Genomic DNA, 23,480 nt, shown 5'->3' with positions numbered 1-23,480 from the left:
TGCAGAAACAGGAGCATTTTTTTTACCTTCAGTGAATAGGTCCTTGTTTTGCCTGTGCACTAAATGGTTGAAAGAATCTGCTACAGAGGATTTCTTCCGAAACCTAAAGGGGAAACAAGGAGTCAGGATATTGAACAGCTTTTCAAAAATATGTAATACCATCTCTTTCTCTTCAAAGTCCTTTTCAAGAACAACTTTTCTATGGAGACATTGGTCTAAAGGTTTGGTCCTCAGCCCTAACAGAAATCAACACCTAACTGCACATATTCTTCTCTCTATTGCCCTTGTCTCCATTTTCCCTCCTCTTCCTCTGTTGTCTTTAACCTCTGCTAGCATTTAGGTCGTAACTGCCTTAAGTCACAGATCTATTTTTTTCTATTTCTGTTACTCAGTAACATAGAATGATAGGATCATGGAGTTGGAAGTCCATAGAGGTCAGTCCAAACCCCTGCTCAATGCAAGATCAGCCTAAAGCATCCATAAGTATACATTCAGTCACTGATTAAAGACCACCAGTGAGGGGGAGCTCTCCAGCTACTTAAGCAGCCTATTCCACTGCTGAACTACTCTGTGGATTTTTAATACTTATTTGATACTGCTCTACATGTAGTTTAAACACATTATTGAGGGCCATATCCTCTGCAGCCAACAGGAACTGCTCCTTGCCCTCCCAAATGACAAACTACTACAAACCACTACTGGCTTGGTGTAGTGGTTAAGAGTGGCAGCTTCTAACCAGGTGAGCCAGGTTTGATTCCCCACTCCTCCACATGCAGCCAGCTGGGTGACCTTAGGCTCCTCACAGCTCTGATAGTACAGTTCTGACAGAGCAGTCCTGTCAGAAGTTCTCTCAGTCACACTTACCTCACAACAGCGTGTCTGTTGTGGGGAGAGGAAGGGAAGGTGATCATGTCAGACTCCTCTGGGCAGTGAAAAGTGGGGTATAAAAACCTACTTCTACTTAAAGAGAGCAATCATGTCCCCTCTCAACCTCATCTTCTCTAAGATGAACGTTCCCAAATCCCTCAGCCTTTCCTTGCAGGGCTTGGTCCCCTGGCCCTGGATCATCCTTGTCACTCTCATCTGCATCTTCTCGATTTTGCACACATCCTTTTTGAAATGAAGCCTCCAGAACTGCACACAGTACTCCAGGTATGGGCTGATGAATGTGATATACAGCAGGACATCTCGCTATTTTGATGTGGTGCCTCTGTTGCTATAGCCCAAGACTGCATTCTTCTTCACCACTGCATCACATTGTCCACTCCTATTTAGCTTACCCCCCTTCAAGGATCGCTGCCTTGTTGTGGCAAGGGGGCTTGCGTAGTTCAGTGAAACTATGAGCTATGCCATGCAGGGCCACCCAAGACGGACAGGTCATAGCTGAGAGCTCTGACAAAAGGTGATCCACTGGAGAAGGAAATGGCAAACCACTCCAGTATCTTTGCCATGAAAACTCTATGGACAGTTCCAATAGGCATAACGATATGACGCTGGAAGATGAGCCCCTCAGGTCGGAAGGTGTCCAATATGCTACTGGGGATGAGCAGACGGCTAGTATGAGTAGCGCCAGAATGAATGAAGCGGCTGGGCCAAAGCCGAAAGGACGCTCAGTTGTGGAAGTAACTGGTGGCGAAAAGACAGTCCGATGCTGTAAAGATTTTTATTCCATAGGAACCTGGAATGTCAGATCCATGAATCAAGGCAAGCTGGACGTGGTTAAATAAGAAATGACAAGACTGAACATCGACATTTTAGGAATCAGTGAACTAAAATGGACAGGAATGGGTGAATTTAATTCAGATGACCATCAGGTATACTACTGTGGACAAGAATCCCGCAGAAGAAATGGAGTAGCCTTCATAATCAATAAGAGAGTAGGAAAAGCAGTCTTGGGATACAATCCCCAAAATGACAGAATGATCTCAGTTCGAATCCAAGGCAAACCATTCAACATCACAGTGATCCAGGTCTACGCCCCAACCACTGCTGCTGAAGAGGATGAAGTTGATCAGTTCTTTGAAGCCCTACAACACCTTCTAGAAGCAACACCTAAAAATGATGTGCTTATCATCATGGGGGATTGGAATGCTAAAGTAGGAAGCCAAAGATAACCGGGATAACAGGCAAGTTTGGCCTTGGAGTACAAAATGAAGCAGGGCACAGGCTGGTAGAATTTTGTCAAGAGAATACAATGGTCATAGCAAACACTCTTTTCCAGCAACCCAAGAGACGACTCTACACATGGACATCACCAGACGGTCAACACAGAAATCAGATTGACTATGTGCTCTGCAGCCAAAGATGGAAAAGTTCTATCCAGTCAGTAAAAACAAGACCAGGAGCTGATTGTGGTTCAGATCATGAGCTTCTTGTTGCAAAATTTAGGCTTAAATTGAAGAAAGTAGGGAAAAGCACTAGGCCACTCAGGTATGAACTAAATCATATCCCCGACGAATACACAGTGGAGGTGACAAATAGATTTAAGGAATTAGATCTGATAGACAGAGTGCCTGAAGAACTATGGATGGAGGTTCGCAACATTGTACAAGAGGTAGCAACTAAAACCATCCCAAAGAAAAAGAAATGCAAGAAATCAAAATGGCTGTCTGAGGAAGCTTTACAAATAGCTAAGGAGAGAAGGGAAGTGAAAGGCAAGGGAGAAAGAGAAACATACACCCAATTGAATGCAGAATTCCAGAGAAAAGCTAGAAGAGATAAGAATGCCTTCTTAAATGAACAGTGCAAACAAATAGAAGAAAACAATAGAATGGGGAGGACCAGAGATCTTTTCAAGAAAATTGGAGATATGAAGAGAACGTTTCATGCAAAGATGGGTATGATAAGGGACCAAAATGGTAGGGACATCACAGAAGCAGAAGAGATTAAACAAAGGTGGCAAAATTATACAGAAGGACTATACAAGAGCGAGCTTCACATCCCTGATGACCACAATGGGGTAGTTACTGACCTGGAGCCAGACATCCTGGAATGTGAAGTCAAATGGGCCTTAGGAAGTCTGAGCAACAATAAAGCTAGTGGTGGTGACAGCATTCCAGTTGAACTATTCAAAATCTTAAAGGACGATGCAGTAAAAGTGCTACACTCAATATGCCAGCAAATTTGGAAAACTCAACAATGGCCACAGGATTGGAAAAGGTCAGTTTACATTCCAATCCCAAAGAAGGGCAATGCCAAAGAATGTTCAAACTACCGCACCATTGCACTAATTTCTCATGCTAGCAAAGTTATGCTCAAAATCCTACAAGCTAGACTCCAGCAATATGTGGACCGAGAACTTCCAGAAGTACAGGCAGGATTTCGAAGAGGCAGAGGAACTAGAGATCAAATTGTCAACATACGCTGGATCATGGAGAAAGCTAGGGAGTACCAGAAGAACGTCTACTTCTGCTTCATTGACTATGCTAAAGCCTTTGATTGTGTGGAGCACAACAAATTGTGGCAAGTTCTTAAAGAGATGGGAATACCAGAGCATCTTATTTGTCTCTTGAGAAATTTATATGCAGGTAAAGAAGCAACAGTGAGAACTGAACATGGAATCACTGACTGGTTCAAAATTGAGAAAGGAGTTCGGCAAGGCTGTATACTGTCGCCTTGCCTATTTAACTTGTATGCAGAGCACATCATGAGAAATGCGGGATTAGAGGAGTCACAAATTGGGATCAAGATTGCAGGGAGAAATATCAACAACCTCAGATATGCAGATGATACCACTTTAATGGCAGAAAGTGAAGAGGAACTAAAGAGCCTGTTGATGCGGGTGAAGGAGGAGAGTGCAAAAGTTGGCTTGAAACTCAACATCAAGAAAACAAAGATCATGGCATCCGGCCCTCTCAATTCCTGGCAAATAGAAGGGGAAGAAATGGAGATAGTGACAGATTTTATTTTCCTGGGCTCCAAGATCACTGCAGATGGGGACTGCAGCAAAGAAATTAAAAGACGCTTGCTCCTGGGGAGGAAAGCTATGGCAAATCTAGACAGCATCCTAAAAAGCAGAGACATCACCCTGCCAACAAAAGTGCGTTTAGTCAAGGCTATGGTCTTCCCAGTTGCAATGTATGGCTGCGAAAGTTGGACCATAAGGAAGGCCGAGCGTCAAAGAATTGAGGCTTTTGAACTCTGGTGCTGGAGAAGACTCTTGCGAATCCCTTGGACTGCAAGGCGAACAAACCGGTCAGTCCTAGAGGAGATCAGCCATGACTGCTCTTTAGAAGGCCAGATCCTTATTGCAGGAAGGCTCAGATAATGTTACAAGTTATTGGCCCCAGCCAAATGCCTGGCAGAAGAACTCCATCTTGCAGGCCCTTCAAAACTGAGCCAGCCCTTGAAGGGCCCGCAGCTCTTCCATGAGTACATTCCACATGGTAGGGGCCAGGACACAATTATGTATTGAAAGGAGGGACAGTCCTACAGTCTAATTGTCTCTGACTAACATTTTGTCTGTTCACAGGGCAGGCAGGGAGGAAGTGTTTGAAGGAACATGAAGTATCCACTGAGCCAATCAGGACACTGGACTCTAAAATATCACATGGAATATTTTTCTTCTTCATTCTTCCTCCACCCAAAGGTCTTGAAACAACAAAGTTTTTTTTACTAAGGAGTTTTAAAGATTCAAGAACATATACAAAAAAAAAGTTGTCAAGTGGCAGTAACCATAAAAACATTTCAAGTAAGAAAATAGCTAGGGAAAATGCATCCAGATAAATCAACCACACTGCTTCTTATTCCTGACAAATCCTTATCCATGGTTATTCTATATATAGGTGAAACGGCCTGGAGGGGGGTGGGGAACGTGTCAGGCTGTCTGAGTTGGAATAGGGCCCTGCCCCTACAGCTCCCTCCCTCCCTCCCTGGACGCTAGCCAAGTGCCTCTCAGACATGCCAGAGACAGAGAGAGACACACAGAGCCCTGCCAGACCGAACACGAGCCCTCATTCCCTCCTATCGCTCCTGCTGCGAGGGAGGCAGAGACACACAGAAACAGCTGCCCCAAGTTGCTGATAGAGACACAGAGATAGCCGACCCTGCTGCGACGGAGGGAGAGACAGAGAGACGGAGAGACAGAGAGAGCTGCCCCAAACTGCACACCAGCCCTCCTTCCCTCCTACAAACCAGCCCTAATTACCTGCTATGCGTTCTGCTGGGAGGCATACGGAGATACATAGCCAGAGGGAAAGGGAGCGACACAGAGAGAGATCTGCACCTTCCTGTGTCCCCAGGGTCCTAGCACCCATTGTATTCCTGCTTGCAACAGGCTTTCTTGCTAGTTCTAGAATAAAACAATTTCCTTTTGTAGCAGCCAAGCTCTCCAGGAAAGCTTTCTCCTCAAACTTCTTCTGCAAAGCTTTAATATTCTTATTTTAGCTCTTTAAAAACATAAGATAAGCCATATTGGATCAGGTCAGTTGCCTGTCTGGTCCAATCACACAGTGGCCAAAATCCAGGTGCCATCAGGAGGTCTACCAGAAAGTCCAGTCAGGGTTCCAGAAGCCCTCCCACTGTTGCCCCCCCCAAACACCAAGGATATACAGCATACAGAGCATCCTTGTTCCTCTTGTAGCCTCTTCCTTAGATCTGCTGAGAGTATCTTAGATATGCTACTCTGACCCAGATCTCAGCCTAGCAGTAGGTGTATCCTCATGTTTCTCTCAAAAACATGCCTCTTAAACTTTTGTTTATCACCCAAATCAGTCCTCAAGTAAGACCTGTCACATGAACAGCATCCCCTAAACAAGAACAATCTGGTATCAACAAGAACTTAAAAAGGCAAAAACTTTAGCTCAATCAGCAACCAAGCTAAAACACAAGAGTTAAAGTCCTTCAAAACTGGATTCCTCATCATCATCTGTATGTCCAAACAGAGCTTCAGCTGTAGCTGGTGTGAGGTTATCAGCATAGACCGAATTTGCAGCCATCAGCATCACTGCTGTTGTTCTCATATAAAGCGCTGTCTTCACTCCCATCCATAGCATCCGAAAGCAGGGGGGGGGGAATGTCACATGGACACCTTCCTCCTCAACAGGATTATCATGTGAACCTACCCTACTGACCTCCAGTGGAGGAGCTCAGGGTGGCCTAAGCGCTTAATCCATGCTCAATCATCACAGGCTCTCCCATCCAGCCTCCCCCCCCCCCAACAAATGCAGAAAAGTTAAGAGGATGAATAGCTGCTGGGTTTTGTACCCCACTTTTTACTAACCAAAGGAGTCTCACAACGGCTTATAATCAATTGCCTTCCCTTCCTCTCTTCATGTCAGACACCCTGAGAGAGCTCTGACAGAACTACTCTGTGAGAACAGCTCTGGCAGGAGAACCAAACAATGCCCCCAGGCCAGCAAACCAGAGTAGAACAACAGTACCCGAAGTTGGCAACCTACTACTGTAAAATTGAACACTGAAAGAAAGAACTGTAAAAATCAACTTTTAAAAGAAATACAACCCCAAGAAGAAAAGCCAAACAATGCTGTCACTCAGATAAAAGAAGAAAGAAACACTAGAAGAAAGAAACTGTAAGTCCCAAAGCACCCCCAAAACCCACCCCACCCACAGAAACCAAAAGAATAGTTTGGAAAGAGTGATTAGGAAGAGGAAAAAGAAAAGTGAAGGTAAGAGGAAAAATAGATCAGAGTCCTTCAGTCAAACCTTTGATGTCCTACAAGCTGCCAGAGCAAGCTCAGCTTGCAATACATTTACAAAATGCATTGCAACAATTGGCTGGCATTCTACAGCCTGAGCAGGCTGTTTAAAAGAATTTATTTCAATTACCGTATATACCCAAGTATAAGCCGAGAGGAGCCTTTTCAGTGTAAAAAAATGCGCTGAAAATCTCAGCTTATACTCGAGTATATATGGTAATATTCCTTGGACATGTGAATAGGTCAGGAGTTAAATTTTCCTGCCTGACCAAATGGTTGATGGTTTTAACAGGATATGTACATCCAAATTTTGGAATTCGTCCAAAATCCAATTTGATTTAGAGGAAGAAGAAGAGTTGGTTCTTATATGCTGCTTTTCCCTGTCCAAAGTGGCCTACAGTTGCCTTCCCTTTCCTCTCCCCACAACAGACAACCTGTGAGGTGGGTGAGGCTGAGAGAGCCCTGATATCACTGCTCGGTCAGAACAGTTTTATCAGTGCTGTGGTGAGCCCAAGGTCACCCAGCTGGCTGCATGTGGGGGAGTGCAGAATCGAACCCAGCATGCCAGATTAGAAGTCTTCACTCCTAACCACTACATCAAACTGGCTCTCATTCAGAACGTTTACAATTTTCCTGTACCAAGAGGAATGGAATTGGCCTGCTAACAGGCAAGATGTCAAACTAATTGCATGCGCCCTGAAATGCAGTTGAATCCTGTATTTACTGATTGTCAGCCAGCACGCTTGTGTGGTTAACTGCGGGAACCCTGTCTCAAGAGATTGACAGGTACATTTGTCAGATCAGGTTATTAACCTTCTAACTTCATCATAGAAGACCCTGAATGTGAAGACAGGTGGCAATCTTCCACCCTGCCAGCCACAGCTGGAGTAAGGGCAAAAGGCCCTTCTCAGGATTATGATAATCATCCAATAAGGGCTTTGATTATTGTCTTGTGAATAAGGATCAGTGGCATATGGCAAAAACAAATTAGGAGCTTTGGAGGATCAAACCAAGGATCCATAATTGATGTTCTTTTGGCATATCCAGGCAGTTGACAACTTTCTTTTGAAAGTTCTTGGGAGGGACTTTCTGCCTTGATTAAGAGACACCGCTTTCATATCAAATTAACTGCTTTTTCCCTGAACCCAAAGTGTCTTCAAGCCAAAGTTCTAGGGATGCAAATGAAAGTGTTTTCAGAGTAGGGAGGCCCCCATGCAACAATTTCTCCAAGCCCTAAGAGACCTTCAGTTTGGGTTTCCACAGCCTCTGCTGATTTTATTAACTTTGTGGCCAAAATTAATTTTTTCAAAAGGATTTGAAATTCTTTTAAACATTAACCAAACAATGAACATTAAAACAATAATAACATTTAACAGTAATAACATTTAAAATTATTTAAAATTCTTACATGATATAGCTGCCAGTCTATGTCTTTAGATCAGCTTTGTTTCCCATCTTGATTCCATTGTGGGACTTCTGTGGAAGAGGGCCCATTTGAAGTTTTGTTGCTCATTAGCCCCAACCAAAGACCTGGCAGAAGAGCTCCTGTAGGACCTGCACATCTTTTGTGAGCTCATTCCACTAGTCAAGGGCCGGGACCAAGGAGGCCCCAAGCCAGGTTGAGGCAAAACATACTTCTCTCAGGCCAGGGATCACCAACCTGTTTGTGTTGGCAGAGTAAAGTTTTCTTCTGAGGAGATAGTCTGTTAGTTGGTCCCTCAGATACATTGGGCCCAGGCCACAAATGGTCTTAAAGGTCAAGACCAATAAATTGAACCTGATCTGGAATTCAACCGGAAGCCAGTGCACCACCAACGAGTTTGTACCCGCGGAGCGCAAAGCCTGGTGGGGAGCATAAGGCGACAGGCCATCCCTCAGGTTTGTGGTCCCAGACTGCGAAGGGCCTTACCAAAGGTCAATACCAAAACCTTGAACTTGATCCCGACTGAAACGGGCAACCAATGCAGCTGCCTTAGCACAGGCTGGATATGGGCCCTCCAAGGTGTTCCAGTGAGGACCATAGCAGCCACATTTTGCACCAGCTGTAATTTCTGGATCAAGGGCAAAGATAGACCATTTCCACACTGGGAAATTTACTGCTCTAGCTCCCATGCACGAGCACAAATTATGCGTGGATAAGGCGCACCAGGCCAAATGCTCCCTCGTGTGGGTGCAGGAAGAGGTGGGGCAAACTGCCATGACTAAAACCTGCAACCTGGCATGAAACCTCCAATGCGTAAACGGTCATAGAGTGAATTACAGAAATCTAATCTGGAGGTGACTGTTGCATTTGCCCACCCTGGCCGGGATGCAACTGATCATTGCGCCCCAGGCCAGAAATTTGGGAGTGACTCTGGACACCTTGCTATCCATGGAGGCACAGGTCACTAAGGTAGCCCACCAGGTGTTTTACTACCATCGCCACACAAGGCTACTAGCACCCTACATGTCTCCTGAGCATCTGACCAGAGTGATCCATGCAACATTCACCTTCAGAATTTTGTTCTACACAGGCCTGCCCTTGTCCCTGAGCTAGAAAATGCAACTGGTGCAGCATGCGGCTGCTAGGGTCCTCACTGGAACATCTTGGAGGGCCCATATTCAGCCAGTGCTGAGACAACTGCATTGGCTTCCAGTTGCGGCACAGATCCGGCTCAAGGTTTTGGTCTTAACCTTCAAGACCCTTCGCAGTCTGGGACTCAGTTCTATATCTATTTAGAAAAAATCCTTTTCTCATCAAACACATACATCAATATTAACTGAAAGATTAAAAAATGTAATCCACATACTTGGTTTGAAGAAAAACAAAAGCATCTTGGAACTTATTATTTAAAAATAAATCCATAGCTGTCATACATTCACTGAGGGCAGCATTCAAGTCCAATGCAAATGATCTGTGGAGGAAAAAGAAGTTAACTGATACTCCTTTTTCTCCTTTTCATGCCTTATCTCAAGCTTTGTTATCTCCCATCAAGGGTCAAGAAAAGTATACTGATTATATTATGCAAATATATTAAATTCAATCACATTTCTATTAGGCTGGAAAACATCAAGTGTAGTCATCTGAACATACCATAGTAAAAATTATGGACAACATTTAGTAAGTTAATATAACTAGGATAGAATATGAGAGATGGAACAAAGACTAAATTAGAATTTAACCATTTTTAACAGATTTGTGAACAAGACTCAACAGAAGTGTACATTGCTTCTTTAACCATTATTCTTTTTACAAATAAACATAATAAAATCCTCTATGCAAATTTAGATTGGAAATCTAATTGGTGATGATGTTAGTGTTATGATTACTAGGGCATGAGTTATTATGAACTACAATAGAGCAGTAAACTTACTTTGCTACAGCAATATATATACCGTATTTGCCGGCGTATAAGACGGCTTTTTTCCTCTCAAAAACATGCCTCCAAGTGGGGGGGCCGTCTTATACGCCGGGTGCACTTCAGTCTGGATGTGGCGGCGGCGGGCGGCGGGCGGCGGGCGGCTCCCCCCCCGGCACTGAGCTCACGGCGGCGGCGAGCGGCGGCGAGCGGCTCCCCCCCACTGGGCGAGCAGCGGCGGCGGTAGATCCCCCCCCCACTGGGCGAGCGGCGGCGGCGGTACCTCCCCCCCCCACTGGGCGAGCGGCGGCGGCGAGCAGCGGCGGCGGTAGATCCCCCCCCACTGGGCGAGCGGCGGCGGCGGTAGCTCCCCCCCTCCACTGGGCGAGCGGCGGCGGCGAGCGGCTCCCCCCCACTGGGCTCACTCCATATTTTGAGTGAAAATGTTGGGGGGTCGTCTTATACGCCCGGTCGCCTTATACGCCGGCAAATACGGTATATGTTGACCTCATACATTCTGTAATCAAATAATTGCTGCACACCCACCCACATGTATTTACAGAGGCTCAGTATATTTTCATAGATGCAGAATCATAGACTTGTGGAATTGAAAGGGACCTCCAGGATAATCTAGTCCAACCCCATGCACAATGCAGAAAACTCACAGCTACCTGCCCATTCACAGTGATTCCAATTTCATGCCCAGATGATGCCTACCCTGAGAAAATCAGAATCCCTGGAGGAAATTTTCCTCCTGACCCCAAGGTGGCAATTAGCATTTTTCTGGGCATGCAAGGAAGGGCCATAAGAACCAAGCACTGGCACAAACCTTCCTGACACCCACTCACAATCTGCCTATGTTTACAGAGTCAGCATTTCTGTCAATTGGCTATCTAGCCTCTGCTTAAAAAACTTCTAAAGAAGAACCCCCCACCTCACAAGGAAGTCTGTTCCACTGAGGAAACGCTCTAACTGTATATTCTAACTAACTCTAACTTCTGGATATTCAGCCAAAAATACTTTTGAATTAATTTCAACTAATTGATTCTGGCCCGACCCTGTGGGACAATAGAAAACAACCTTGCTCCATCCTCTATAATATGACAGTCTTTCAAGTATGGTTTCATGGATATGTCAGGTTGACCTTATAGAATAAATCCTCTTGAGCAGGGGTAGTCAACCTGTGGTCCTCCAGATGCTCAGTGCTCGGACCGGTACTTTTTAACATATTTATTAATGATCTAGATGAGGGGGTGGAGGGACTACTCATCAAGTTTGCAGATGACACCAAATTGGGTGGACTGGCAAATACTCCGGAAGATAGAGACAGAGTTCAACGAGATCTGAACACAATGGAAAAATGGGCAAATGAGAACAAGATGCAATTTAATAAAGATAAGTGTAAAGTTCTGCATCTGGGTCAGAAAAATGAAAAGCATGCCTACTGGATGGGGGATACGCTTCTAGGTAACACTGTGTGTGAACGAGACCTTGGGGTACTTGTGGATTGTAAACTAAACATGAGCAGGCAGTGTGATGCAGCAGTAAAAAAGGCAAATGCCATTTTGGGCTGTATCAACAGGGGCATCACATCAAAATCACAAGATGTCTTAGTCCCATTGTATATGGCTCTGGTCAGACCACACCTGGAGTACTGTGTGCAGTTCTGGAGGCCTCACTTCAAGAAGGACATAGATAAAATTGAAAGGGTACAGAGGAGAGTGACGAAGATGATCTGGGGCCAAGGGACCAAGCCCTATGAAGATAGGTTGAGGGACTTGGGAATGTTCAGCCTGGAGAAAAGGAGGTTGAGAGGGGACATGATAGCCCTCTTTAAGTATTTGAAAGGTTGTCACTTGGAGGAGGGCAGGATGCTGTTTCCGTTGGCTGCAGAGGAGAGGACACGCAGTAATGGGTTTAAACCTCAAGTACAACGATATAGGCTAGATATCAGGAAAAAAATTTTCACAGTCAGAGTAGTTCAGCAGTGGAATAGGCTGCCTAAGGAGGTGGTGAGCTCCCCCTCACTGGCAGTCTTCAAGCAAAGGTTGGATACACACTTTTCTTGGATGCTTTAGGATGCTTAGGGCTGATCCTGCGTTGAGCAGGGGGTTGGACTAGATGGCCTGTATGGCCCCTTCCAACTCTATGATTCTATGATCATGGGCTACAATTCCCATGAGCCCCTGCCAGCAAATGCTGGCAGGGGTTCATGGGAATTGTAGTCCATGAACTTCTGGAGGACCATAGGTTGACTACCCCTGCTCTTGAGGACCATACAAAATAACTTAAAGATTGCAGCTAACAGCAAAGGCACTGGTTCCAATCCAGGAACCTGTGAGTCTATCAAGCTTGGTTAACTGAATAGACTCTATCACCCACTTACCATGAACTAGCAGCAGTTAAGACCGGTTCAGTTGGAGGCAGACAGTAGGAGAGAACTATGATTGATCCTGGGCATTAAATGCCAGATACTACTAACAGCCAAGCATTGTTGTATAGCAGCAGTAGAGCAAATCTTTCTTTACAAATTAATTTCTGGTCACAAATACTATCACTATTGCAAGTGATTCTATTTTGTGCTAGGATGGAAGTAAACTGCTGCCCAGAATTAAGAGTATGCAACAAAGCTGTCTAAAATGCCGCAGTACTTCCTTTCATCATGATTCAGTGTTCCCTTGCTGAGGGCCATCAGAGGCCCTAAACTGGGCCAGGGCCAGGATGACGGCAACATCATGCATAAGCAAAGAGTAGCTCCGCTGCCATGCCGCTGCCAGCCCGGCCTTTCTGCCTCATGCATAATCAGTCTTAGAGCGACACACAAGGTTCCCGCTTCTACTGATTATTTTAATATCTCCAGTCAAGTCCTAATATATGTGTTCTTATAGGTATGGCTGCTGCTGTTCCAATGGTTCCCTTTGATGCTAGTATGAAAACAGTGAATGTGTGTTTCATTAAAGCTGGTCATTTATACATGGGTTGTTTACCCCAGTTTGCATCTTGTTGGGGAAGTGAGGGGTTTCCCACTTCCACACAACATCATGCTTCTTCAGTATACCCTTCCCCCATATTTGCTTTATCTTTCTTGAAATCTTTCCAAATCATGCTCTGCTGCTTGGTTTTCCCAATACTGTTTGCCTCGGGAAAAGGATAAGGGGCAAATTGATAGTTGGCAGCAGAACAGGCTGTTATGGAAAGAAAGACAGGTGGTGTACTTCCCTGAAAATCACTCTGATAACTGGCATTTTATTAACAGTAACTGTGGGGCAGGCAACTTGGCTACTGGAATAAGCAATAACAATACTTAACTAAGCTGTTCCCAGAATTCAAGACCAGGGTGTAATCTACACGGGGCTTTTTACCCAGACCCAGTTTGAATGAATGCCTCCCATCTACACTGAATTCAATTTGCATTTTGACTTGGGATGCTTTAAATTTTCCCTCTGCAACAAGCGTGATTAATTTGTGATGACCCTACCTTTCCCCCGTGATATCCTGGAATGGATATAAGCCTCAATATTTCAAAAACTGCCATGAGTAAATGTGCAGATCTCTGTTTTTTGCGAAATAACTCAACCTCGTGCCTCCAACGCTGTAGCAAAAAAATCTTCCCTGATTGGCCAAGGCATCAGTTCAAAGTATTCCTGGTTTCCGGTTGCAAGGCTTCCTTAAAGTGACTGTGCTCCAGAAGCCCTAACTTTTCTCAGCAGAGATTTGCCTCTTGGTTCCCCCCCCTCCTATTCTGTCTCCAATCAGCTCCCCCCCCCACACACCATTCAAGAAAATAAAGAGACTCCTGCTGCGCTTGGCTCCCCCCCCCCACCTTCTGAGCTTCCACAATTGAGTGAAGAACACTTTCTGTTTCAATGGGGGGGGGAACAGAAGAAGACCCGAGTTCAAATTGATATGAATTCAGCAAGATCCATAATGGAATAAACAAATAAAATCGAGTCCAGTAGCACCTTTAAGACCAACAAAGATTTATTCAGGGCGTGAGCTTTCGAGTGCAAGCACTCTTCGTCAGACTATGAACTACTTACATGACAGGGAATATATAGAAAAAATCAATTTTGTTACATCAGTAGACTGTGTCACACAACCAAATACAGCCAATGATAATTCTTTGTCAAAACAGCCAATCAATCCCCTGGAATTCCGGGTAGTTTACAAAAGCACATAGGAAACCAAACTGCCTGTATCAGTGATCAAAAGTTCTTACCTCACCATATGCTTCTTGCCCCATCTGTCTCCATACAACTGTGAAACATTCCTGCAAGGGAATTGCTGGTAACTATCTTATCCCAAGGCCAGGGAGTCAAACTCAAAATTCCATTACATTGACATTACCTTACAGTTGCATTATCACAAATAAAATAAATTCTGCAGAATATGGATACACGAGTTGAACAAGGTTAGCTTGAATTGTGAGATAAAAAACCTATGTCCTTATTGACTCCTGGGTATGTCATAGTTTTGAGTTCTAGCCTGTTCTTGAAGTTCCTTTGCAATAAAACAGCTACTTTCAGGTCCCTTATTGAATGTCCTGGAAGGCTGAAGTGCTCCCCTACGGGTTTTTCAATTTTGTGGTTTTTTATGTCAGACTTGTGCCCATTAATTCTTTGGCGTAGGGTTTAACCTGTTTGCCCTATGTAGAGAACAGAGGGAACTTGGAATAAACAAAGTAAGTACAGAATCAGCCCAAAGTAAGTACAGAATCCTGCTCTGGTTCTGCAGATTTTTAAGCAGGCCCTGCACTCCTGAAGGCTGTTAGCAGGGAGACTGAAAAGAGAATCACTCAATCTTTCCTGCTTGCTTTGAGGCCTATTGTAATAGCCTCTTAAAGAGGCAGTAGACAACACCCCTCTCTCCCTAGGTAGAATATTCTTAGTATAACTTGGCATCCTGCTTCTGGAATAACTACCCTGTTTACCCATAATACACAACCCTTATGAGCTGACAGTTCATACTGACAGGATGAAAATGACCTGAATATTTCTGCTAGTTTTTCTATGAGCCAACCTCTCCATACTCAGTTGAGATTGAGAACTCATGCCATGATAGGATCTTTTGTTGTCATTTCTAGCACTCAGGGCAGGCTGAAGAGGGCATACTGGCATGGGTTCCAGCATAAGGACTTCCATTGGTAGAGGAGTGGCATAGTCAGGTTTCTCCAGAGATGGTTTAGGGATCTGCACTTGCAATTTCTTTCCCTGGCTTATGCATGAGATTATTATAGGCAGTTTGAGGCTGGGTACTAATGGGATAGCCTCTTTAAAAAGCAATACACAACAGAAACTCTGGCAAAAATTGTTCCTTTCTGCTTGCAGAAATGCACACAGGATCCAAACCAAGGTACCACCTTTGAAAAGTCCCTCTCTGTGGTTGCTACCTGCTGAATCTCAGAGTGGAGGGCATTTGAATATGATCTAACAATCCATCTGATTGATTGAAGGCATTCTTTCAAGTAGTTTGCATAAAGATGCTTTCACACAAAAGAACACAGTTTGAGGCAGTACAGACCTGTGAAGCACCAATGATACCTGCCTTCCCTGTATATTTGAATAGATGCAGAGCCAGCACAACTATGGAGGGACACAAAGCAGTTACCTCAGCTACGTAATTGCCTCATAAGCAAGACAGTCAATTCATGTCTTTTGGAAGTGTTACCCAATTTGCTGGGGATAGCAAGAGGCTGGGTAACACAGGATCTTTACTACCAATTTTTATGGGATCCTTTCCCTGGAAGAAACCCTTTTTAAATGAAGAAGACAAAAGCTTACACTCAGGGGATTTATTTGGGGAAAATATCAGGGTTACATTCAAAACACACACAGAAGCAAAAACCATACATACACTAAGTTCTACAGGGGGACAAGTTACACTAAGTTCTACAGGGGAACAAGTTCAAGATACTGCACCTTTCTTGGATCCAAGCAGCCCAGACACAGGGTTGACGACATCAGGGGTGGACAGGATACCGGGTGTGGATAACACAACACACACACACACACAGGGTGTACGCAAGGCTTGATATAGTGTTTGAAATTCCCAGGCCAGCCCCAGAGACTGCCCACTGGGAGGTCCGTGATTATTGATTGGTCTCTGATATTATGCGTACCTGATAGGTGAGTTTGAACTGTGATGTCACTAGAGTGAGAGGTGTGGAGTAATCTCATATAATAGAACAATACCTTGGCTAGGTGTAATGTGTCGCTAAAGGCCCTGTCTTTGTTTTATCAGGAAGGACTGGGGGGAAGACATTTGGGGATAAGAGATGCTGCTAGACAGAAATTACACTGGACAAGAGAGACAAAAGAAGTTGCAGTTAGTACCTTGAAGGGATATTCCTTTCCTGTAGATAGTCTAATGGTCTTTGGCTGGGGGGGGGGGGTGATTTAGATAACGTGCACATTTAGCTCAGTCAGTTGGGCAAGAAGGAAATGTAAGAAATCTAGTGATGCCCAAACAAGATAGAGACTTAGCCTGGCTTCCTAGGTTTCTTAAGGGGCCCTACTGACTCCATAGTCAGTCTCTGCCAGGCTGGTTTCTGTGTGTGCCAACCTGCTCAGAGTCCAGTCATGGGCTTCTGTGCATGAAGGTATCTCTGTGTGAGGCACCCTTCCATTATGGGCTACCTCTCGGGTAACATTTCCCCCCCTTGAAGGCATGTGTCAGCCGACACATGGCTTCACCCATTAACCAAATAGAAATCAAGGATTGGTCACCCATTATGTGTCAGAAATGTTAGTAAAGAGATGGGAAGAGGGTTCAGGTACAATGGATCAAGGGACTATGGGCCATTCTATAAAAATGTGAATCCAATCAAAAATAAAACAATATTTAGTGTATGTGATGTAGGTGTCATGTTATCTGGAGAGTCTTTGGCTTCTTGGATCTACCTTACTAAAGAGAGGAGATTTCTATTATCTAAAGCTAATACAAACTAAGTATGGGGAGAATGGGAAGGGTGCATAAACATGGGAAGGAACATAGGGAAGAATAAATAAATACAATGAAATTAACTGCAATGAAAGGAACTGAAGAACATGGAGGATTGCTAAAGGTACAATGCAATAGACAATATTGGATATATGTGGCACAATGCAATTTGAAATACAGACAATTAATTGAAATAAGTGACTGGCATGGCATAGTACAACTGAGAAACAATAGCTTGAAAAACTTCCTCCCCCCCTTGTTCCATTGGTGAAGGTGGGAGACTAGTCCAGTAGTTGAAGGTTGATGAAGATGGGTGACTAGTCCAGTGTTCCTATATATATGCATATATATACTTGGTTGCTCTTATAGGACATTGTTGGGTAAAAGTTGCAAGGAGGTTGAAGGAGGTTCCTCCATGTGGGTGAAAAAGCAGCTTTGGTGAGGATCCATTTTATGAGAGCCACTGGCAAGAGGTTGTGGCAACAAGCAAATAGCTGGAGATGTGTACAGGTCTGTGTTAGCTTGCAAGTTGATCTTCTTCCCCCCCTCGTGATTAAAATGGCAGGGGAAGAGGCAGTAAAGGCACTTATCCAGGGCATCTGAAGGTATGCAGGGTCAGAGGTAGCACAAAGAAGAAGCAGCAGGCAGGGCAGTGAATATTCATAGAGCAGGAACAGCAAGCATCAGTAGTTCACCAGCAAGTAGGCTGGGGCAGAAAGCGCAGAGCAGCAGGTCATGACCACAGGCACACATCCACAGGAAATGCAGGCAGAGGGTTGCTGTCATCTTTGACCAGGTCAGGTCTGGAGGTTGGCAAGCAGGAACAGCATACAGGCAGGACCATCAGGAATTGGTTGTGATGCACAAGCCTGGAGCCTCCTTAGGGCAGACTTGGCAGACGTGGGTTGCAAGAATATTTGAGCGACCCAGAGCATCAACAGCACAGTGGAGCTGAAGAGCTCAAGGGGGAGACACCCAATTGAGAGAGAAGGATGAAGCTAGACACAAGTTTAATGGAGAAGTGTGTGCAGCTGCAAAGAGTGATGCTGCAAAGTCTGCTGAGGCTGGGCTCAAGTAGGCACCCAGCCTGATGGATATACAGATTAGGAAAAATACTCAAAAAATTTAGAGCTTTGAAGCCAATGAACTCAAATGAAAGATTGGAGCAGAGGGGTGCCCCCATAAGTGACTGTACTGAAAATAGAATTTAAGAGGAGCTAGATGCCATCTCCAGGGAGGGGGAGGGGGATTAGAGCGAAAATATAAAACAGGGGAAGGAGGATGCCAAACTCCTGGTGATTTGGGGAATTTGAGAAAAAAACTGGAAGATTACTATGGGTGACTGAAGTAAGATGCTTTGTAGAAATACACAAGAGAGAAAGTCCTGTAAGAAGGTTTTGGAGGCTAGGTCTACTGGACCTAGGTCTACTGCTGCACTGTTGTGTAAAAGGAGGCACTCGGAAAAAGATTCAAAAAGCCAAAGTTAAAAGTTCCTGCAAACATGTAGCAAATAGTTTGTGAATGAATAGATTAGCAGCTCATATACAAATATATATGGGGAATAAAAAGAAGAATTGCTAGATAGAATCTGGTCAATTGCTTTCCAGTTAATAAGCACAAAGAGAAATAGAAGCTCTGATATGCAATAGGTTAAAAGCATAAGCAGAAAACATACTACAGATTTTTCTCTATAAGGAACATAAGATAACTCAAAACACAAAGAAAGCTTCAAAAGCAAAACTTGGATTGTGATCTCTTCCTTGCTATAGAGAGCAGAAGAGAGGACTCCTAATTAAAAGAGGACTCAAAACATGGCAAAAGAATTTTTCAAAATATTGTGGATTTACATTAAAAGAATTTGGAAATAAACATAACAATCTAGAAAGTTAGAGTACATAAGAACAAATCTGGAAGCAAAGGTTTTCTTATAAAAATGAATAAAATTTGTAAAAATGAATACAATGAATAAAACAAATTGTGTAGAATAGATTAGCAAATTGTGTAGAGTCCCACTACACAATAGTGTGTCAAAAGAATTGTGTTCTTAAGGAATATAGACTGTTCCTCTGTACATGCACAGAGTGCCTTTTCATAGAAGTCAGGCTGAATGGAAGTCTGAGTACCCAAATGTAAGGTCTGTATGAAGCTGTTTAAACATATTCAAAACAAAAACAAAATTGCAAAAACAGATTTTTAAACAAAATGGTTTTATGAAAAAAGAAAAAAAGTGTTAACTGCCAATTAAAATTTGAAATAGGAAGTAAAAATGTCCGAGTGAAAGAAAAGCTATGGAGGGAATGCTTTTTCTCAAAGAGAAAATATTTCAAATACTAAAAGCAGCCAAAATTGTCTTAAAATAAAAACGAAAACAAAACATATCTTAGAACAGAACTATTACTCTTCCCCCCCTTAGATTCTCTCTGAGATAGGAGTCAGTCTTTAAAGAAACAAAACTTCTTCCATTACTGATTTGGGAAGAAAGAAAACTTTCTGTGCTGTTCCTTAGTTGTGTAAATTAGTTGCCTGGATGGGGGAGAGCAAGGCATGAGTCATGGGCCTGAGTGCCTAGGAAGGCAGTTAGACAAAGGGAGTCTGTTTTAAGATTGCAAAATAGTGGCTGTTTCAGTGTGACTGCAACTATCAGTGGAGGCTCTATCAATTGCAGCCAAATTTTAAAAATGAAAATTTAAAAGTAAAAATGGAAGCACACATGTTGAGCAATTTATTTTCCTGTGTAAATTAACTCAGTGGCACTGGAACTATTTTTGGAAGTTGAAAGATTAAGCTGATTATATCATTGAATTGGAAATCTGTTAACTTTGCTTGCAACATTAAATGGGAGGAGAGAAGCTAAGAGAAAATTGAAAAAGAATGTTGTCCTTGCAACAAATTCTTCCCTGTTAAAATAATTGTTGTCAACTTGGATTTTGGAACTCTGTACATGTTCAGAGGCAGGGTTTCCTTCCTGACTCTGAGATTGGGGAACTGAGAACATTTCCTCTTCTTTAAAGACAAGAGGTGAAGCTGGGTTACTGGATCTTCTGTATTTTCTTTTAAATTTATTATCTGTATGGCTTTGGAAATCCAGGACATTTTGCAAATGGGTTTTTACATTTAAAAGTTCACCCTGGAATTCTTTATTTTTCTTATCAAGGTCCTTAATTTCCAAATCTTGTTTCTGGGTAAGAGTTTTAAATTTCTCTATTTCCTTCTGCCAGTACTTAGAGGGTTCTGAAGAAATTTCTACGGGGCTAGTTTTCTGTAGCTCACATCTAAGTATGTCTCTGTTCCTTTTCTCTCTAATGGCCTTTACAAAACCACACATGAGTATAGATGTGGGTTGGTCATGATACTGGGACATGTCTGCTCCAGTATTTCTAACTTCCTGCCATAGAAAAGTCCTGTTACTAATTCTTTTATTGCACTGCTGATGGGCAGAATTTCTAGTCTGGAAGTATTTAGGTTTGAGATTATTTGAGGGAAAATTACTGGAAGGGAAACCATTTTGTGGCTTACTCCTTTCTCCTGGCTTTTGTTTGCTCCAGTCATTAGGTGGCTGCAGGGAGCGATTGTCTCTATTCCTATAAGAATTGGGGTGATTCTGATTAAAACAGTTCTCCCTCTTGATCCTGTACTGAGAGTGGAGACCACTGTTTGCCTGAATGTTTACATTTTTGGAGTCCTGGTTAGTGGGAAATTCAAGAGTACCTGATTCTCTAAGCTGGCCTGCAATGGGGAGCTGTTTCTGGATTTCTTGCCTCTCAGTTCTATCTGCAGGGGTTGTAACTAGAACTGGGTGGAAGGGAGCTGAATTTTCCCCTTGGGGTTCTATGAACATTTTGGGGATTATTGCTTCTGGCAGAGGCTCAGAAGGTAGAATGGGAAGAGTCTCTGGATGAATTGTGGCAACTAGAGCCCTCTGGAGCTCTAACTGTTTTTCAAGTTGCTGCATTTTTCTATGGCATGCCTCATGGCTTACTTGAGCATGCTGAACCTTAGTTTGGGAATGTAAATATTGGGCAGCATGTTGAGTTTGGGTGAGCTGGTGACTTAGGTCTCCAACCTTTTCTTCTGCCACATGAGCTCTGTAAGTGGCGGTTTCTAATTGTTCTAGGGTTTTTTGGAGCTCTGATGCAAGTTTGACCTTGTCAGCCTGGATATCTTCTTTCTCACCTTGGAGCAGGGTTATCTGTGTTTGGAACTGGGCATTTTCAGCCTTTAAGGCTTTTAATTGATCAGCAGTCCCAGTCAGAGCTACGAATAGACCCCAACTGGCATATACATTTTTCTTGGAACTTCCCAGTTTCTTTGCACTGCATACAGCAGTAAAAGTTTCTTTTAGTATTGCCAATGGGTCAGAACCCGAAAGGGAATCTTGCTTCCATGGGTTTTCCCCTTGTTTAATAATCCATTTTGTTAATTTGTCCAGGTGATCATTGGACTTAAGTTTCTTTGAGAGGTCTACCTTTTCCATTTTTGAGGTACTGCACAAACACTTGAGAATTCTGAAAAGCTCTTCTTTAACTAACAGGTCTGAGCTTTTCTTAATGAGCACTGAGAACTTTTAGTGAGCACACAAACATGGACTAGAGAATCTGGCTAGCCTTTCGGGGCGTAACCTATGAGAACCTTAGAACATAATGTGGCCTGAAGCATAACATAACAGAAGCATCATAAAAAGACTGCTTGTTGGCTAGCAGATATACACTGCATTCTATGAGTCTTTTGATAGGAATCAATTCTCCTTGACATAGTTTGGACACTATGGATAGGAAAACTGATAGACATTAAAATGAATGGGGGTAGAGAGAAAGAGTGCTCTGGGAAGTCTTGATAATTTGATGTGCATTGCTATGCTGCTCAGGATACAATAAAATACAGCAAAAAGGTGTTTTATTTTGTCTGAGACAGCAACAACTTTATCCCAGAGTCTGGTGAGAAAACCCTTGATAATTTGAACCATAGCTTCTTTATATAACTAACACTCAAAGCAACTTACGATATACCAGACATAATGATGGGCTGCTAAAAGCAGGGCAAATTCTACAATAATCATATAGGATTCTAATGATTGTGGAAAACAGAAAATTTGAACAATCAACTGATCAACTATTAACTTTGATCTTTGTATTGCTGTTGCTATTTTAGCCATTTAAAAACTTATAAATTATTCAATAATGAATACACACATCAAAGAGATAATCAATTCTGGCATATCCTGTCCTTTACCCAAGACCTGCTTAATATTTAATGCATTTGCATCCCCTCCTGTGCTTTGTAGAAAGCCAGCAACAAATACAGCTTGAGTGCTCTTTCCCCTCTCCCCCTCCCCTTATTAGTTTGACAGTGCATAAAGCAGTAAGTCTGACATTACAGAAATTAAATGGGAGAGAGAACAAGATAGATCACAGAATAATATTGCCAGTAAATCTGTCATATATCATGTGACTCAGTTTGAATTGCATTTTGTTGTTTCCTCCAAAAAGATCTTCTCTTCTCAGCAGCAGGGTTTAGAAATAGATTTAGTTGACATAAACAGCATGTGTTTGAGCACTATAGAGAACTTTCTATTCACAATCAAGCAACTAATTGCATATAATTAGTCATGTGCACTGATCCCACCACAGCCAGGAAGAAGGTCAGCATGATCCATCACAAGACAAAGAGCTGGAGGAGGTACCCTTCCTGGTCCATCACCCAAGTGTATCTTTTTGTGTCATTTGACAAAAAATTAATTATATGGTTGGTTGATGAAATTAATGTTTTTTGCCAGACACAAATAAAATACATTTATATTAACCGTCAAAAGCCAACATTACTGATTCACTTGCTGTTAGTGCTTGGGCCACCAGGATTCCATTGGATCATGATATTCCTAGACCTTTCCAGACTGCACCCATATTCATCCTTTTTCTAATTTGTGCCTCGGTGAACCTGGGAAAATATAGGAAGCTAGTGCAAATTTGGAGAACTAATAACTAGAAAAGGCTCTTGCCATCCCACTAATCATGAGGTCAGCAGCCATATTCTGCACCCAAAGAAACTTCTCAGTCTCTAGTATGACCTAGTTTCCTTGTATTTACATTTTCTATTAACCTAAGGAAGTTAAAACACTGTTGGAGCACAACCTGAAGAAAACTGGTGGTTGCTTTTAATGGCTAAGGCAGTGTTTAGATTTTTACCAATGGACTGAAATTTAATTTGTACATCTGTACCTATCATGAGGGATGAAAGTTGGCAGTAAAACAGCATTGAAAAAGTGTAAGTACATTATTCAACTTTCTCTCCCACTTTGCTGTCATTACTTAGCATTTGTAGGGATATGAATTTCCTACTTGGCGGAAGATGAAGATGCGCTGAAGTTTTGGAATGCAGCACAGAAATAAGGTATTAGTATTGTTTTGCATAACACCACAGGGAGCAAAGTGGATTCCTAGGTTGGGAGGAGGGAATTGGCAGAAATCACTGACTATCCTCCTCCTCCTTCTGTGAATAGAAATGCATTCTATGGGAGGAATTGTGCAATTGGATAGCTGCCACTGAATTA

The 23,480-nt window shown here is 43.0% G+C and overlaps 1 protein-coding gene across 10 annotated transcripts in view; it reads right to left on the bottom strand.

The window, feature by feature from the left end:
• Positions 1-23,480, bottom strand: part of TTC39A (tetratricopeptide repeat domain 39A) — a 98,483-nt gene that overhangs the window by 69,564 nt on the left and 5,439 nt on the right. For 6 of the 10 annotated variants that reach the window (XM_077333782.1, XM_077333789.1, XM_077333787.1 and 3 more), the window contains exons 2-3: positions 9,446-9,550; positions 27-103 (exon numbers count right to left, since the gene is read on the bottom strand). In XM_077333782.1, coding sequence (XP_077189897.1) covers positions 27-103; positions 9,446-9,510 — 142 coding nt within the window. In that variant the 5' untranslated portion in view covers positions 9,511-9,550. Of the gene's footprint in view, positions 1-26; positions 104-159; positions 340-8,064; positions 8,084-9,445; positions 9,551-23,480 lie in introns of those variants that run through there. The other 4 variants (XM_077333786.1, XM_077333790.1, XM_077333791.1 and 1 more) reach the window with 4 other exon arrangements.

The sequence above is a fragment of the Paroedura picta genome, chromosome 4, assembly GCF_049243985.1.
Source record: "Paroedura picta isolate Pp20150507F chromosome 4, Ppicta_v3.0, whole genome shotgun sequence".
NCBI lineage: Eukaryota > Metazoa > Chordata > Lepidosauria > Squamata > Gekkonidae > Paroedura > Paroedura picta.
The sequence above is the reverse complement of the archived record's forward strand: the minus strand, read 5'-3'. Positions and strand labels throughout refer to the sequence as shown.